At 52.2% G+C, this 15931-nt stretch overlaps 3 protein-coding genes across 3 annotated transcripts; 1 reads left to right on the top strand and 2 right to left on the bottom strand.

Moving 5' to 3' along the window:
- The first annotated feature begins 1817 nt into the window (after positions 1-1817).
- Positions 1818-2240, top strand: LOC138641542 (histone H2A type 1-like). The gene has a single exon (XM_069729007.1). The coding sequence runs from the start codon at positions 1854-1856 to the stop codon at positions 2238-2240; it is 387 nt and encodes a 128-aa protein (XP_069585108.1). The 5' UTR covers positions 1818-1853.
- Positions 2241-2994: 754 nt separating this feature from the next.
- LOC138641541 (histone H3) lies at positions 2995-3413 on the bottom strand. The gene has a single exon (XM_069729006.1). The coding sequence runs from the start codon at positions 3403-3405 to the stop codon at positions 2995-2997; it is 411 nt and encodes a 136-aa protein (XP_069585107.1). The 5' UTR covers positions 3406-3413.
- Positions 3414-4961: 1548 nt separating this feature from the next.
- LOC138641539 (histone H4) lies at positions 4962-6155 on the bottom strand. Its single transcript, XM_069729005.1, has one exon. The coding sequence runs from the start codon at positions 6146-6148 to the stop codon at positions 5837-5839; it is 312 nt and encodes a 103-aa protein (XP_069585106.1). The 5' UTR covers positions 6149-6155; the 3' UTR covers positions 4962-5836.
- Between the last annotated feature and the right edge of the window lie 9776 nt (positions 6156-15931).

Below are 15931 nucleotides of genomic sequence, written 5' to 3'. Positions count from 1 at the left end.
GGGATTCTGCTTGTGATGAGTCTCTCACATCCCACACAGGAGTCTGCAGATTTCCAGGTTAGCGGCGCAGTATCCGCTCCGGTTTCCCCTCATGGATATAGAGAATGATTCCTGTTCTTCACCTGCTGTGATGAGCTCGTGTGTCTGACCTGGAGACGATCAGATCTTCTCTTCCTGTCACAATCAGTATTGTGGAGACGATATACTGGTCAGGGACGTATCCTACAAGAGACATTTCAGGGAAGACAAATTCTGCCCTTCCCAGCAGATCCCACCATGTCTCCCCATTACAGATCAGTCCTGCGGCTACAGGCAGGATGTTTGCGATGGGAAATGTACGATCATGTGTAGAAGATTGCTGAGAGTTCCCTGCTCAGAACATTACTCTGTGGTGTCGGGATCTCACCGGTCAGGCAGTTACATTATCGGCCGTCACATCCTCCTCACAGGATTCCTGCTCAGTTACTGATCGTCCTTCTGTTCTATCACTTTTCCTCCCCGCTTCATCCAGTGTCAGGACTGGCGGCTCTCGGGCAATAAATCCACAGGTAGAAGCTCCAAGAATGAGGAGGGAACAACGAATCATAGGAGAAATATCCCAATATAATCGCAGGATAGGATCCTCTAGCACCAGATGTAATAATGTATAACGATCGTCATAGATCTCATAGGGTTAATATGAGGTGAGATAAAACCACTGCAGTGCAGAGAGCTCCGAGCACAAGTCTGACTGTAAGATGCGGTGTCTTCATATTAATCTATAAAATAAATAGAACGCGGATTTCCAGGGGAACGGGCTGTACAGTAATATTCTCCTGATCACATCCGTGTGGGGTGAATAGGGCAGCGAATATTCCCAGGGAATGTGGCGGCATGAGGCAGCTGGATAGATGGACGTCCTGTGTACCGGGTACGGAGGCTCCTGTGTGATGACCACGTCCTGGACACTAATGTTTCGGATGGATGGCGCCTCTGAAGACTATTATAACCTCCCCAGAGTAATAATGGCGACCGATCCCCGCCCGTGTATGGGGGCAGACAGCTGGGAGGACAGGACCCGGTATATCAGCGGGGTAGAGCTGCCCCCACCGGTATACACAGCGATCGCCGGTAATAATCTGACCGACAAAGAAAAGCGATTGAGCGGGGAATTCAAAACCACCAACGGATCTGTAATCAGCCAATGAGCAGAGATACAACTGCAGGCGCCGACCAATCCCAGACACAGGAATATCCGCCTCCATTAACTCCTCAGTGTCCGTGTGTGCTGATCCCCACGACTCAGTCGCATTACAGAAGCGGCGACTTCCCCACCCGGGACTCGGCAGCGTCACATCAGGCTCCGGGCAGAACACAGGAGACTTGTCTCAGTCGGGCTGTGATAGGATCAGCGCGGACACCGCAGGGGATCTGCACAGGATAATAAGCGGTGAGTGAGGAGCCTCCGCCTGTGCAGATGGAGCGGGGGAGAAGCACTGACAGGGATTAACCCCTCACCCGCCAGACTGTCATGGCAATTTATGGCTGATAGAAGACACAAGTCCAAGCTACAAATCAACAGAATATTTCTGCATTTCCTTCTGCTCCAGGACAAATATCTGTTTTCACCCCTTATCTACTGTGTTCACAGCAAACGTTTTCTATTGGGTGAGAAACTCATTTGAGCAAGGAGCGGTAATAAGCCCCGCCCTCTGTAGCTCATTGGTGGTTCCTCAAGACTCTTCTACATTGGCAGCTTCAGATCCGTCCAACGACAGGCGAGGAGGGCGGGGCAGAAGTCTATATAAGGAGACACAGCACAGTTTCTTCTCCACACGATTTTCTGTCTTTAGTTATTTGACCTTATCGCCATCATGTCTGGACGCGGCAAACAAGGAGGAAAGGTCCGTGCTAAGGCCAAGACCCGCTCATCCCGGGCAGGACTGCAGTTCCCGGTCGGCCGTGTGCACAGGCTTCTCCGCAAGGGCAACTACGCAGAGAGAGTCGGCGCCGGCGCTCCGGTCTATCTGGCCGCTGTGCTGGAGTATCTGACCGCGGAGATCCTGGAATTGGCCGGTAATGCCGCCCGGGACAACAAGAAGACCCGCATCATCCCCCGACACCTGCAGCTGGCGGTGCGCAATGACGAGGAGCTGAACAGGCTGCTGGGTGGGGTGACCATTGCCCAGGGGGGCGTCCTGCCCAACATCCAGGCCGTGCTGCTGCCCAAGAAGACCGAGAGCAGCAAGAAGAGCAAGTGAGCGCTGCCGCCGATCTATCCACAAACCAAAGGCTCTTTTAAGAGCCACCCACACCGTCACCACAAGAGCCGACGCCGCCTATCTCCGGGGTCCTCACATGAGGCTGATAGTACATACACCATTGCCGCCACCAGTTCGTATGTTGCTGCACATATCCGCAGATTAATAGGAGGTGAATGGGTCAATCCCACATGAAGTCTCAGACCCTCAGTGTCGTCTGCCGAGCTCGCAGGAAATGTCCCCTCATTAGTGTCTGATACTCGGTGATCTGTAACAATCCTCCGGAGATTATGAGCGGTTATTCAAATTCCCCAACGGATTATGTGATCAGACAATGAGCGAGAAACCTTGGTAACGCTCAGCATTCATTGATGTACATGGATGTATTTCCTCTCCCGTTTAACTCCTTCGAAACACATCTACCCGGCTGCCAGTCATTGAAACACATACCGCGCCTCCACCACCACAGACCCGGGCTGTGCACTGTACACACTTTACCCTGTCATTATGAAACGTCGGTTGTTATAGACGTCGCACACTTTTGGACTTGGTGAGAATAGAGGATGCGCGGAGCGGTAACTGGAATATCGCTGATCAACAATATCGGAAACAGCAGCCGGCTATTACATTTCGTGACGGCGCTCCGTATATGGAGAATACGCGCAGAAAAGGAACCGTTCAGGACTCGGCTCGTTTGTGGAGGATATGGTGGCTCTGAAAAGAGCCTTTGTGGTGCAGTCAGTTGAGGACAGATCTAGGCTCTCTCCCCGCGGATCCGGCGGGCCAGCTGGATGTCTTTGGGCATGATGGTGACCCTCTTGGCGTGGATGGCGCACAGGTTGGTGTCCTCGAACAGCCCCACCAGATAAGCCTCGCTGGCCTCCTGCAGGGCCATTACAGCCGAGCTCTGGAAGCGCAGATCGGTCTTGAAGTCCTGGGCGATCTCCCTCACCAGGCGCTGGAAGGGAAGCTTACGGATCAGCAGCTCGGTGGATTTCTGGTAGCGGCGGATCTCACGGAGAGCGACTGTTCCTGGGCGGTAACGATGCGGCTTCTTAACTCCGCCAGTGGCGGGAGCGCTCTTCCTGGCGGCCTTAGTGGCCAGCTGCTTGCGGGGAGCTTTCCCTCCGGTGGATTTACGGGCGGTCTGCTTAGTTCTGGCCATAGCTCTGTATAGACGATGTGCACAGATGTGATGTAAGAAGCGGCGGGAGCAGGGTATTTATCCCCGTGTGCGCGTCCTCATTGGTCTATGGGAAACACGCCTCCTGCACACCATTGGTTGTTATATTAAAAAGAAGCCAATAAAAACCAGATTTGCTTGACCAATCACCGTTACTGGAAAGCTCCGCCTTTCGCCCTGTAACCCCGCCCCCTCCCCATGAATCGGCTCTCAGCAGTTCCCTTTATTTCACCACGCGGCTCCTGGATCAGCCGCCGCCTATGTAACTGCGCTGCCGTGTCCCAGTGTGCACAGCGCTGAGCATCTCTGCATCACACCCATCCCCCCATTTACACATTGCGCCACATCCAGCCTGATTATCAACATCTCATGCATTACATATGTAGTAACCGCAAAAGTCCGGACACTGATCGAGGAGGAGGTGGTGGCTCTGATCATACAGCTCTGCGGGGAGGAGATGGTGGCACTGATCATACAGCTCTGCGGGGAGGAGGTGGTGGCTCTGATCATACAGCTCTGCGGGGAGGAGGTGGTGGCTCTGATCATACAGCTCTGCGGGGAGGAGGTGGTGGCTCTGATCATACAGCTCTGCGGGGAGGAGGTGGTGGCTCTGATCATACAGCTCTGCGGGGAGGAGGTGGTGGCTCTGATCATACAGCTCTGCGGGGAGGAGGTGGTGGCACTGATCATACAGCTCTGCGGGGAGGGCAGTCCGGCTCTTTTTGGTGATCCGGCTCTTTTTTAAAAATAAAAATGCATTTATTTTCTCAAAATAAAAAAAAATAAAATATATTTGTAAAATATTTAAAAAAAAAACAGTACAATGCGTTTCTTTTGGCTGCTATTTTTACAGTGCAGCCTTCATCAGGTAGCAAAAAAAACAAAAAAAGAACAAACTTTAAAGATTTTGAATTTCCCGCTTATTGTAAGATTTGTTATTTGACGGGATCTCTGTCTATCTATCTGCCTATCTGTCCCATACAGTGCTGCATTCCCCCCCGACCTACCTCAATATACAGCTGTGTATCCCGATACCCCCATATAGTGATGTATAGTGGAGCAGTTACTGCTGGGGATGAGTCCTGTTGATGAGCGGTTGCTGTTGATCCTGAATGATTTTCTTTTTGTTTTCCAACAATATTGAAACATCTAAAAATAACAGAAATCTTACAATGAGCGGGACATCATCGTCCGCTATGACATCATCGTCGCTGTGCCCGTCGCTGATTGGTCCAGACCAGAGATGCGGGATTTCAAGGACAGACAGACGAAAAAACCCATAGACTATATATATATATATATATATATATATATATATATACACAGTACAGTGCTGCTCACCCCCACCCCCCAAACCTCAATCCACAGCTGTTTCCCGATGCCCCCATATAGTGCTGTGTCTTGTTGATGAGCGGTTGCTGTTGATCCTGAATGATTTTCTTTTTGTTTTCCAGCAATATTGTAACATCTAAAAGTAACAGAAATCTTACAATGAGCGGGAAATTCTAAATCACCAACCGCTCAGTGATCGACCAATCAGAGAGCAGATAAACGTGCGCTCCTGTAACATACACGCCCCAGAAATGCGTCATCAATCTGCAGTTCCCTCTCAGGTCCGCTCTGCCGAGAGCTCATCTGCTCCGCGGTTCAACGTTAGGAATTCTCCGGACGATCTGCGCTTCCCTTTAGTTAAACCTTCAGGCTCCGGTCACTGCGGATAGGAAATCACTGACTATGGAGAACAGTAAGAAATAGCAGACACCAAATGGTTAACAGTGGCGCCTCCTGTGGGCGGAGTTGTAGACTTGAAGCTTAATTATTGTCTGACTACAGAATGTGATATTTCCGCTCACTGCCTTTATTGCTCCTCCATTTGTCCACATCCTTGGAACACGCGGAGTCGGTCCAGTGGATCTCGGGTGATCGCTCGTGTTTAGTGATCAGTGGCCTCACTCCACACAGGGATCATCACAAACTGCCAATGCCCCAATCCGGCCTGTATTTCCCGCGTTACACCGCAGAGACTCAATAATAATACTCAGCCCTTACAGCTCAGACATCGATCACCCGTACACCGACCATTTCCCCTCCACACAGCCCCGTGTTCACAGCCGAGCACTCGTCCCTTCTCCCCCCACACTGGAATGGGACAGTTCCCGGAGAGGAGCTCTGCCTCCTGTACCGCAGACATTAGGCCGCTCACAGCCACAATCCAGAGCATCATGGAAATCTCGTCTCTTCACTGACACTGATGTGAACGATCCCGGGAGCTCAGGGCTCCGCCGTCTGCCCTGTAATGCACCCGAGCACCGGATGTCACCCCGGCCCCGCAGCAGGAATTGTGGCTCTTCCCCAGGAGATGTGGGCGGCTCTGAGAAGAGCCTTTGGGGGGTGAGGACGGAGCGGAGAAGCATTAACCTCCGAAGCCGTAGAGAGTGCGGCCCTGGCGCTTCAGCGCGTACACCACGTCCATGGCGGTGACGGTCTTCCTCTTGGCGTGCTCGGTGTAGGTGACGGCGTCACGGATCACGTTCTCCAGGAAGACTTTCAGGACACCGCGAGTCTCCTCATAGATGAGGCCGGAGATGCGCTTAACGCCTCCTCTGCGAGCGAGACGGCGGATGGCAGGCTTGGTGATGCCCTGGATGTTATCCCGGAGAACCTTCCTGTGCCGCTTGGCGCCGCCCTTCCCGAGACCTTTTCCTCCTTTACCGCGACCAGACATCGTTCAGAAAATCTTCAGCAGACTGTGAGATCAGCGCGGAGTCCTTCCTTTATATAGAGGGTGGCGGACCGGAGTGAGAACTGGACAAAGATGCCGCCTCTCGGGGGCGTGTTACAATACAGGCTCCTCCCCTCACCTCTCACTGATTGGCTGATCTCATGTCTGTATTTCTCTTTCTTTCTCTCTCCTCAGTGATGTGTGATGAGCTGTGTAGTGATAATAACACATCCGGGTCTTGTGTGTGATATCTGGATGTGGAGACGAGAGATCGGATGTGACTACAACTCCTATCCGGCAGACAGTGCGGGATTCCTGTCCTGTTAGTCTCCTGTAATGAGCCGTTCTCAGCACTGACCACACGGGGGCGATATTACCGCACATATTGGCCGCACTGCTGATTCATTGCCCCCTAGTGGCGGATCTGGGCACAGACACAGGTGTCACTATTGGTCCATGTCTGGGGCTCCTTGTCTTATTTATGAGCAGTGATAATAATTACATCAGAACGATATGAAAGTCGCAGAATTCTGGTAAAGAAAGTGCCGCAATATCCGCAGAGGAGGAAGGAGCGGAGCTCACCCTGTAATTACACAGCAGCCTCTCGCCCTTCCCGCAGTGGCTCCATTGTTTCTTTCTCTGTGTGTTTTTATTACCTTCATCATCCAGGAGCAGTGATCATCGGATCTGGAAGATTCCATACAAATTTTATTTGTATCCAAGATATTTGCTGAGAACTGAATTTTCCTTATTACACCCTGAGGTCTCTCTCAGCAGCAGCCTCAGAAATGTGGATGAGAAGCAAAGTCTCGCCCCTCACCTGTCCTTCCATAGCAGACTGTCCTTATCTTCGGTACTGGCTGGCCTGTGACATCAAGACGCATCGTGTCTTCCTCCGTAAACCTGATGATCCGCAGGTCATTATTTTGCCTTGGTCAATAATGACCCCGTGATCAATGCTGTGTCCCAGGGGCAGACACTGACATCTTGGGGCCTCTGTGTAAGAAATATGTCTGGGGCTTAACACTGCCAGATTGCTGTAGGGTCATAGTGTCAGATGTCAGCGTGACCCCGCACTGATACGGTGACCCGCAGCGGTGACCTGCAGTAAAAAGCTTACCACAGGTCAATAGGCACTGGCTGATGAGAGACTACTAGTGTTGAGCATTCCGATACCGCAAGTATCGGGTATCGGCCGATATTTGCGGTATCGGAATTCCGATACTGAATTCCGATACTTCCCGCGTATCGGATACCGGAATCGGAAGTTCCCAGAATTCAAATTGAACGCAGCAGCCAATGAGGAATGAATGAAAGTGTGGGCACATCCTGTTTAGCATGGTGGGCATGTAAGTACTGGCAAGGCTTGGATTGGCTGCTGAAATGATGTCACTCTGCACTATAAAAAAGCGCTGCCGCCATTTTGCGCTCACTCTGCTGTGATTTCAGTTAGGGACAGGACGCTGTGTTCTAACTGAGGGCCAGTTGAGCTAGCTAATTGCTTTATTTTCCTTTCCAAAGGCTAATTTAGCAAAACGCTGTGTGTTCTTCACTGTTCACCTTGCTCTTGCCTTGCAGCGCTGTTTTAACAGCGTTCTGCAAGGTCTCTGTGTGTGTGTGTGTGCAGCTCACTCTGTAGTCTGTGTGCAGCCATATACCCGGTTGTATTCAGCTCAGGGGGGGTTCACACTGCCTCACACAGTTGTTCTTTTTTGCTCTTAGTGCAGCCTGCTGCACATTTTTTCTCAAATTTCCTATTAGTGTTTTTCCACCAGTCTCCAGCTCTATTGTGGAAAAACACTACATAGGATAACCTAGAGGGGGGTTTTTGGGCCTTGCAGCGCCGTTTACGGCTGTCTGCACGGTCTCCGTGTGAGCCCAGCTCGCCCTGTAGTCTGTGTGCAGCCATAGCCGGTTGGATTCAGCTCAGGGTTCGTTACTGGCTCATACCTTGAGAAAAATTTTCCTTTTTTTCAAATAGTGCAGCCTGTTTAAAATTTGAAAAAAAAAATTCCTATTAGTGTCTTTCCACTCGTATCCAGCTAAATAGTGGAAAAACACTATATAGGATAACCTAGAGGAGGGTTTTTTGGCCTTGCAGCGCCGTTTACGGCTGTCTGCACGGTCTCCGTGTGAGCCCAGCTCGCCCTGTAGTCTGTGTGCAGCCATAGCCGGTTGGATTCAGCTCAGGGTTCGTTACTGGCTCATACCTTGAGAAAAATTTTCCTTTTTTTCAAATAGTGCAGCCTGTTTAAAATTTGAAAAAAAAAATTCCTATTAGTGTCTTTCCACTCGTATCCAGCTAAATAGTGGAAAAACACTATATAGGATAACCTAGAGGAGGGTTTTTTGGCCTTGCAGCGCCGTTTACGGCTGTCTGCACGGTCTCCGTGTGAGCCCAGCTCGCCCTGTAGTCTGTGTGCAGCCATAGCCGGTTGGATTCAGCTCAGGGTTCGTTACTGGCTCATACCTTGAGAAAAATTTTCCTTTTTTTCAAATAGTGCAGCCTGTTTAAAATTTGAAAAAAAAAATTCCTATTAGTGTCTTTCCACTCGTATCCAGCTAAATAGTGGAAAAACACTATATAGGATAACCTAGAGGAGGGTTTTTTGGCCTTGCAGCGCCGTTTACGGCTGTCTGCACGGTCTCCGTGTGAGCCCAGCTCGCCCTGTAGTCTGTGTGCAGCCATAGCCGGTTGGATTCAGCTCAGGGTGCGTTACTGCCTCATACCTTGAAAAACAATTTCCTTTTTTTCAAATAGTGCAGCCAGTTTAAAATTTGAAAAAAAAAATTCCTATTAGTGTCTTTCCACTTGTATCCAGCTAAATAGTGGAAAAACACTATATAGGATAACCTAGAGGAGGGTTTCTTGGCCTTGCAGCGCCGTTTACGGCTGTCTGCACGGTCTCCGTGTGATTTAAACTAGCTCTGTAGCCCGATCTGCACCAAAAAAAAGGTTAAGTTCACCAAACACAACTTACACTTGTGTAGGCCACATTTGAAAAATAATAAAGTTTAGTCCACAATTTACAACATTAGTGTTTCTTACACCTGTTAGGAGGAGCATTACAGGAATAAGCACACTAAGGCCTTAGTACTTTTCTGCTTATCTTTATCTGTCAACCAAGATGAAGAGGGCAGGGAGTAAGGCACGTGGGCGTGGGCGCGGAGCAGGGAGAGGAGCAGGGAGAGGACGTGGTGATTCTGTGCCTGCTGCGGGCGCCGGTGACTCGTCGTCACTCAGTTTCAGCAGGGAACAGTCCTTCATGCGCAGCTTTGTCGGAGAGCGCCGTGCACCGCTGCTGCGTGAAGACCAAATTGAAGCCGTTGTCGGGTGGATGGCAGCTAACGCCTCGGCATCGACTTCAGTTAGTGCCACATCCTCTCAGGCACAGAGCACTGGAGAGCAGCCATCTGTCTCTTCACCACCTGCCAAATTGGCCAGGCAGTCAGAGAGCCCAGGACAGGAGCCGTCTCTACTTCTGTTCTCTGAATCTCTTGGCTTGGAAACAGGGGGCCAGCCAAGCAGCATTGGAGAAATGGAAGAAGAGGCAGTGTGCAGTGATGCCCAACACCTTTTTCTCTCTGACTCTGAAGAGGCAGGTGGGCCAGTGCCTCCGGTGACCACAGCGCAGTACGCATCTGATGATGAAACTCAGGTGCCGCTTTCTCGTGCGTACTGTGCTGCTGAGACTACCCAGGAGGAGCAGTTGGTGGCAGAGGGTAGTGGAGATGATGAGGTCCTTGACCCATCGTGGCGTGAGGAACAGGAAGGTGGTGGGAGCAGCTCAGAGGAAGAGCTTCCTCTTACGGGCCAAAGAGGGAGAGGGAGGGGGAAGACTGCGGAGCCTGTAGCCTCCACTTTGGCACCCGTTAGGAGCCTGTCTCTTTCCAAAGCCAAAAAGGGCGCTCCCAAGACTTGCAGTGCCTGGTCCTTTTTTGACACAGTTGCAGATGACATTTGTTTTGTCAAATGCAAGCTGTGTCATCATAAAGTAAAAAGAGGGAAAAATGTCAGCAACCTCAATACCACAAATATGTGGAAACATGTGCGGACCAGGCACGCGGTGGAGTTACAGAAACACACTGAAGATGTAGGCCAACCAACAGCGGCAGCTACCACCTCTTCAGCTCGTGTTGCCTCTTCCTCCAGCTCACGCACAGCTGGTTTGGCTTCCTCCCAGAGACCTTGTGTAATTCCACCCACAGCACCACCTTCCCAGTCATCCTCACACTCCCAGTCTACTCTACAGCCATCGGTAGTACAGGCATGGGAGAAAAGGCGGGCATTCTCGGCCAACCACCCCCGAGCACAGGCTCTGAATGCAGGCATTGCCAAACTGTTGTCCCTGGAAATGCTCTCGTTCAGGCTGGTGGAGACTGACAGCTTCCGTGACTTGATGGCATTGGCAGTCCCACAGTACAAGGTGCCCAGCCGCTTTTACTTCAGCAGGCAGGCTGTCCCTGCCCTGCACAGGCATGTTGAGGCAAACATAAAACATGCGCTACTGAACGCCGTCAGTAGCAAGGTCCACCTCACCACCGATGCGTGGACCAGTCAGCATGGACAGGGGCGATATGTTTCCCTCACTGCCCATTGGGTTAATGTTGTTGAGCCAGGTACAGATCGTGCGAGTGGCGCAGGACGTGTCCTGCCCACTCCAAGGATTGCAGGAATCCAGTCTGTACGCATCGACTCCTCCTCTTACACCAGTTCCTCTGATTCCTCTCTGCAGGATCCGTCACAGTCCACCCCCACATGGACCCGTGAACGTTTACCTATGACCGACATGAGCACAGCCGTGGCCAAACGTCAGCAGGCCGTCTTGAAACTAGTTTCATTGGGGCATCGAAGCCACACAGCGCAGGAGCTCTGGAATGCCATAAAGCAGGAGAGCGATGTGTGGTTACTGCCAGCGAATCTCCAGCCAGGCATGGTAGTGTGTGACAATGGCCGAAATCTGGTGGCAGCTTTGGCCCTTGGCAACCTCACTCACATCCCATGTCTGGCACATGTGCTCAATTTGGTTGTGCAGAGTTTTCTGAGGGACTATCCGGATCTTGATGCCCTGCTGCACAAGGTCCGCCTAGAGTGTGCTCACTTGCGGCGTTCCAGCTTGGCCAGATCCCGCATTGCTGCTCTGCAGCGCCGATTCCGCCTTCCGGAACACCGCATCATATGTGACCTACCTACCCGGTGGAATTCCACGTTACATATGTTGGAGCGGTTGTGTGAGCAGCAGCAAGCAGTTATGGAGTACCAGCTGCATCAGGCGCAAAGAAGTCGCAGTCAGCGCCGATCAGACTTCACAACCACAGAGTGGGCCACTATGAAGGACGTCTGCCAGGTTTTGCGTCCTTTTGATTATTCCACGCGGATGGCAAGTGCAGATGATGCACTAGTCAGCATGACTGTCCCCCTTATCTGCCTGCTTCAGCAAACTTTGCAAGGGTTAAGGGATGATGTGGTGGAAGAGGTGGAGGATGAGGAGTCACCTTTTCCATCAGCTTCTGGAGAGTCAGCGCCACGTGGTTCCTCACAAAGGGGTACGCAGGGGCCAATTTGTGAGGAGGATGAGGAGGAGTCAATGGAGGAGGAAGAGCTCCGTCCAGAGGAGGGAGCGACACAATTGTCCAGTGGTCAGTGTGTACAGCGAGGGTGGGGTGATGACGAGCGGGCAGAGATCATGTCTCAAGCAGGGGACAGCGTTTCTGGGCCGGTTGGCACTCTGCAGCACATGGTGGATTTCATGCTGCAGTGCCTGAGAAACGACCGCCGCATCGACCACATTCTCAACATGCCTGATTATTGGGTGTTCACCCTCCTCGATCCTCGCTACCGGGACAACGTCCAAAACCTCATCCCTGCGTTGACCCGGGAGCGTAAATTGCGGGAGTACCACGACACACTGGTGAATTCCATCATCTTCTCCTGTCCAACTGAGAGGAGTGCTGCTAGTGCTTTACAAAGCAGCTCAGTGCGTCGAGGCAGTGGGGGAGGCTCTGCCCAAAGAGGGAGCAGAAGCAGTGCCTCTGCCCAAGGCAAGCCCAGTATGGCACAACTCTGGCACACTTTTGTGTGCCCGCCCCAAATGTCTACACCATCACCGGCGGCTCCAGTCAGCAGGAGGCAACGGTTCCGTCAGATGGTGACAGACTACATGGCTTGCCCTCTTACTGTACTCCCAGACGGCTCTTCCCCGTTCAAGTTTTGGGTCTCTAAGCTGGATACATGGCCAGAGCTAAGCCAGTATGCATTGGAGGTGCTGGCTTGCCCTGCGGCTAGTGTCTTATCGGAACGTGTCTTTAGTGCCGCAGGTGGTGTACTAACAGACCGTCGCATGCGACTATCCTCCGATAACGTTGACCGGCTTACTTTCCTGAAAATGAACCAGGCCTGGATCTCGCAGGAATTTGCCACTCCTCTGCCTGATTAAGTAATTGGGTGTCATCCAGGTCTCCTGCTGTGTTCATCTTTCTACCACCTGAACTGCTATTCCTGGGCTCCAACACCGCCAGTTGCGGCTCAGAAGTGCAGGCTGCACAGTAAAAACATACGACCCAGTGTTATTGGGTTTCAGTAACGTCAGCTGATCCCCAGCTGTGTAGCCGGCAATGTGTCCTGCGACCGCCACGCTGGCACAACAACCTAAATGTAAGGGAACCTGTCCCCCCCCCCCCCCCCGTCGTTTGTTACTGAAAGAGCCATCTTGTGCAGCAGTAATGCTGCACAAGGAAAAGGTAGCTCTTTTTTTTTAGCTCTTTGCACACGCAGAACTTAACACTTATAAAATGTGTTCACTGATACCGTTATACCGTCCCGGAGCTGGGACTTTCCTTCGTAATGTGACGCAGCACAGCCGTCATTCCTACCCCCTTGGTGCCATGCGCTGCCTCCTCAGCGTTGTTTTAAGCTGTCACGGAGCCTGCGCTGTTCTGTTATCCCTTGGGCATGCCCTATTTGCGCTGCCTGTCTTCTGACATAATTTGGTGTCAGGCTGGCTGCGCCTGTGCGGCCGCGGTGCCCGAGATCCCGCCTCGCAGTGTCTTCTGATTGAGTCACACTGCGGGCCTGGGATCCATGGGCATGCGCAGTGCATATCTTCCCCTCGGGCTCTCGCTCATTTCCCTCCGCCTTCTTTAGACTGTGCGCCGTCAGCTGATCCCTAGCATGCCACGGCCGTGACACCGCACAGTCTGAAGAAGAGGGAAGGAGGGGAGTGAGAGTCGAGGTTATGCACTGTGCATGCCCATGGTTCCAAGGCCCGCAGTGGGATTACGTTAGATGAGACTGCGAGGTGGGATCTGGAGCAGCGTGGACGCACAGGCACTGACAGCCTGACACCAAATTATGTCAGAAGACAGGCAGCGCTAATTGGGCATGGCCAAGGGCTAACAGAACAGCGCAGGCTCCGTGGCAGCTTAAAACAACGCTGAGGAGGCAGCGCACGGCATCAAGGGGATAGGAATGACAGCTGTGCTGTGTCCCATTACGAAGGAAATTCGCACCTCCGGAACGGTTTAACGGTATAAAGGGACACATTTTTAGTGTTTACTTCGGTGTTTGCAAGGAGCATAATTAAAAGAGCAACCTTTTCCTTTTGCATCCTTAGTGCTGCACAACATGGCTCTTTCAGCTACAAACGTCTTGGGGGGGGGGGGTTAAAGGTTTCCTTTCAACTTGCTCCAATCAGGCTTCGGCCTACACTCTGTTCCTCTGCTCCTCCTGCTGTCCCTGGGCTCTAACACCGCCAGTTGGTGCCTGGAAGTGCTGTGTGCACAGTCAACAGTCGCTCCTCTGTTATTGGGGTTCAGTAACGTCAGCTGATCCCCAGCTGTGTGTGCGGCAATACCTCCAATCTGCTCCTCCTGCTGTCCCTGGGCTCTAACACCGCCAGTTGGTGCCTGGAAGTGCTGTGTGCACAGTCAACAGTCGCTCCTCTGTTATTGGGGTTCAGTAACGTCAGCTGATCCCCAGCTGTGTATCCGGCAACGTGTCATGCGACCGCCACGCTGGCACAACTAAAATGTAAGGGGACCTGTCCCCCCCCCCCCCCTAGGCGTTTGTTACTGAAAGAGCCACCATGTGCAGCACTAATACTGCACAAGGGAAAGGTCGCTCTTGAAATTATGCTCCTTGCAAACGCTGAACTACACACTCATGTAATGTGTCCCCTCACACCGTCCAACCGTCCCGGAGGTGGGACTTTCCTTTGTAATGTGACACAGCACAGCCGTCATTGCTACCCCCTTGGCACCGTGCGCTGCCTCCTTAGCGTTGTTTGATTCCGTCATGGACCCTGCGCTGTTATGTTATCCCTTGGCCATGCACAGTTTGCGCTGCCCGTCCTCTGACATCATTTGTTGTCGTCCTGGCTGCGCCTGTGCGTCCACGCTGCCCGAAATCACACCTCGCAGTGTCGTCTAATGTGATCCCACAGTGGGCCTGGTATCCATGGCCATGCGCAGTGCATATACTAGCCTCTCACTCCCCTTCTTCACGCTTCTTCAGACTAGGCGGCGTCAGCTGATCCCTAATAGCATGCCACGGCCGTGACGCCGCACAGTCTGAAGAAGCAGGAAGGAGGTGAGTGAGAGGCGATGATATGCACTGCGCATGCCCATGGATCCCTGGCCCGCAGTGGGACTACATTAGATGACACTGCAAGGTTGGATCTCGGGCAGCTTGGACGCACAGGCACTGCCAGCCTGACACCTACATGATGTCAGAAGACGGGCACCGCTAACTGTGCATGGCCAAGGGATAACATTACAGTGCGGGCTCCGTGACAGAACCAAACAACGTTGAGGAGGTGGTGCCCGGCACCAAGGGGGTTGGAATGACGGCTGTGCTGTGTCACATTACAAAGGAAAGTCCCACTTCCGGGATGGTTTGACGGTGTGAGGGGACACATTATATGAGTGTGTACTTCAGCGTTTGCAAGGAGCATAATTTTCGGAGCCACCATTTTCCATGTGCAGTATTACTGCTGTACAAGATGGCTCTTTCAGCAACAAATGCCTGGGGGGGGGGGTTAAAGGTTCCCTTTCAACTTGCTCCACTGCAGGCTTCGGCCTACACTCTGCTCCTCTTTGATTCCCTGGGTTTCAACACTGTCAGTTGCCACCTGGAAGTGTTGTCTACACAGAAAAAAACACTAGGTGATGTGTCAGTGGGGTTCAGCACCGCCAGCTGTTCCCCTGCTGTGTAGTCGGCAACGTGTCCAGCACAAGCCACGCTGGCACAACAGAACAAAAGCTGCCACCAGTGCAGGCTTCGGCCTACACTCTGCTCCTCTCCTCCTCCTGCTGACCCTGGGCTCAAACACCGCTAGTTTTTGCCCGGAAGTGCTAGCTGCACAGAGAAAAACACCAGCCAATGTGTTAGTGGGGTTCAGCAACGCCAGCTGTTCCCCTGCTGTGTAGCCGGCAACGTGACCTGCAAACGCCATGCAGGCACAGGAACTGAAATTAAAAGGGAACCTGGCCCCACCCCCCCAGGTGTTTCTATGTATAACAGCCACCTAGTACAGCAGTACTGCTGCATTTGTACAAGGTGGCTGACTTTTTCTCCTTGCCCACGTGGAACTCAACACGTACAAAATGTGTCTCATTGAGACCATTCCACTGTCCCTGAGGTGTGACTTTCCTTTGTAATGATACGCAGCACCCCCCTTGGTAGCGTTTCCCGTCTTTTGTCATCATGGTTAGCTGGCTGCGCCTGTGCATCCGCCCTGCTAGAAACAACGCCCCTCGTTGTCATATTTATTTTGTCAGCGAGGGTGT

This window comes from Ranitomeya imitator, chromosome 6 (genome assembly GCF_032444005.1).
Source record: "Ranitomeya imitator isolate aRanImi1 chromosome 6, aRanImi1.pri, whole genome shotgun sequence".
NCBI classification, from domain to species: domain Eukaryota; kingdom Metazoa; phylum Chordata; class Amphibia; order Anura; family Dendrobatidae; genus Ranitomeya; species Ranitomeya imitator.
The sequence above is the reverse complement of the archived record's forward strand: the minus strand, read 5'-3'. Positions and strand labels throughout refer to the sequence as shown.

What these genes read in the sequence shown, in the direction of transcription:
- LOC138641542 (XM_069729007.1), top strand. Translation starts at nt 1,854, where the DNA reads ATGTCTGGACGCGGCAAACAAGGAGGAAAGGTCCGTGCTAAGGCCAAG.
- LOC138641541 (XM_069729006.1), bottom strand. Translation starts at nt 3,405, where the DNA reads ATGGCCAGAACTAAGCAGACCGCCCGTAAATCCACCGGAGGGAAAGCT.
- LOC138641539 (XM_069729005.1), bottom strand. Translation starts at nt 6,148, where the DNA reads ATGTCTGGTCGCGGTAAAGGAGGAAAAGGTCTCGGGAAGGGCGGCGCC.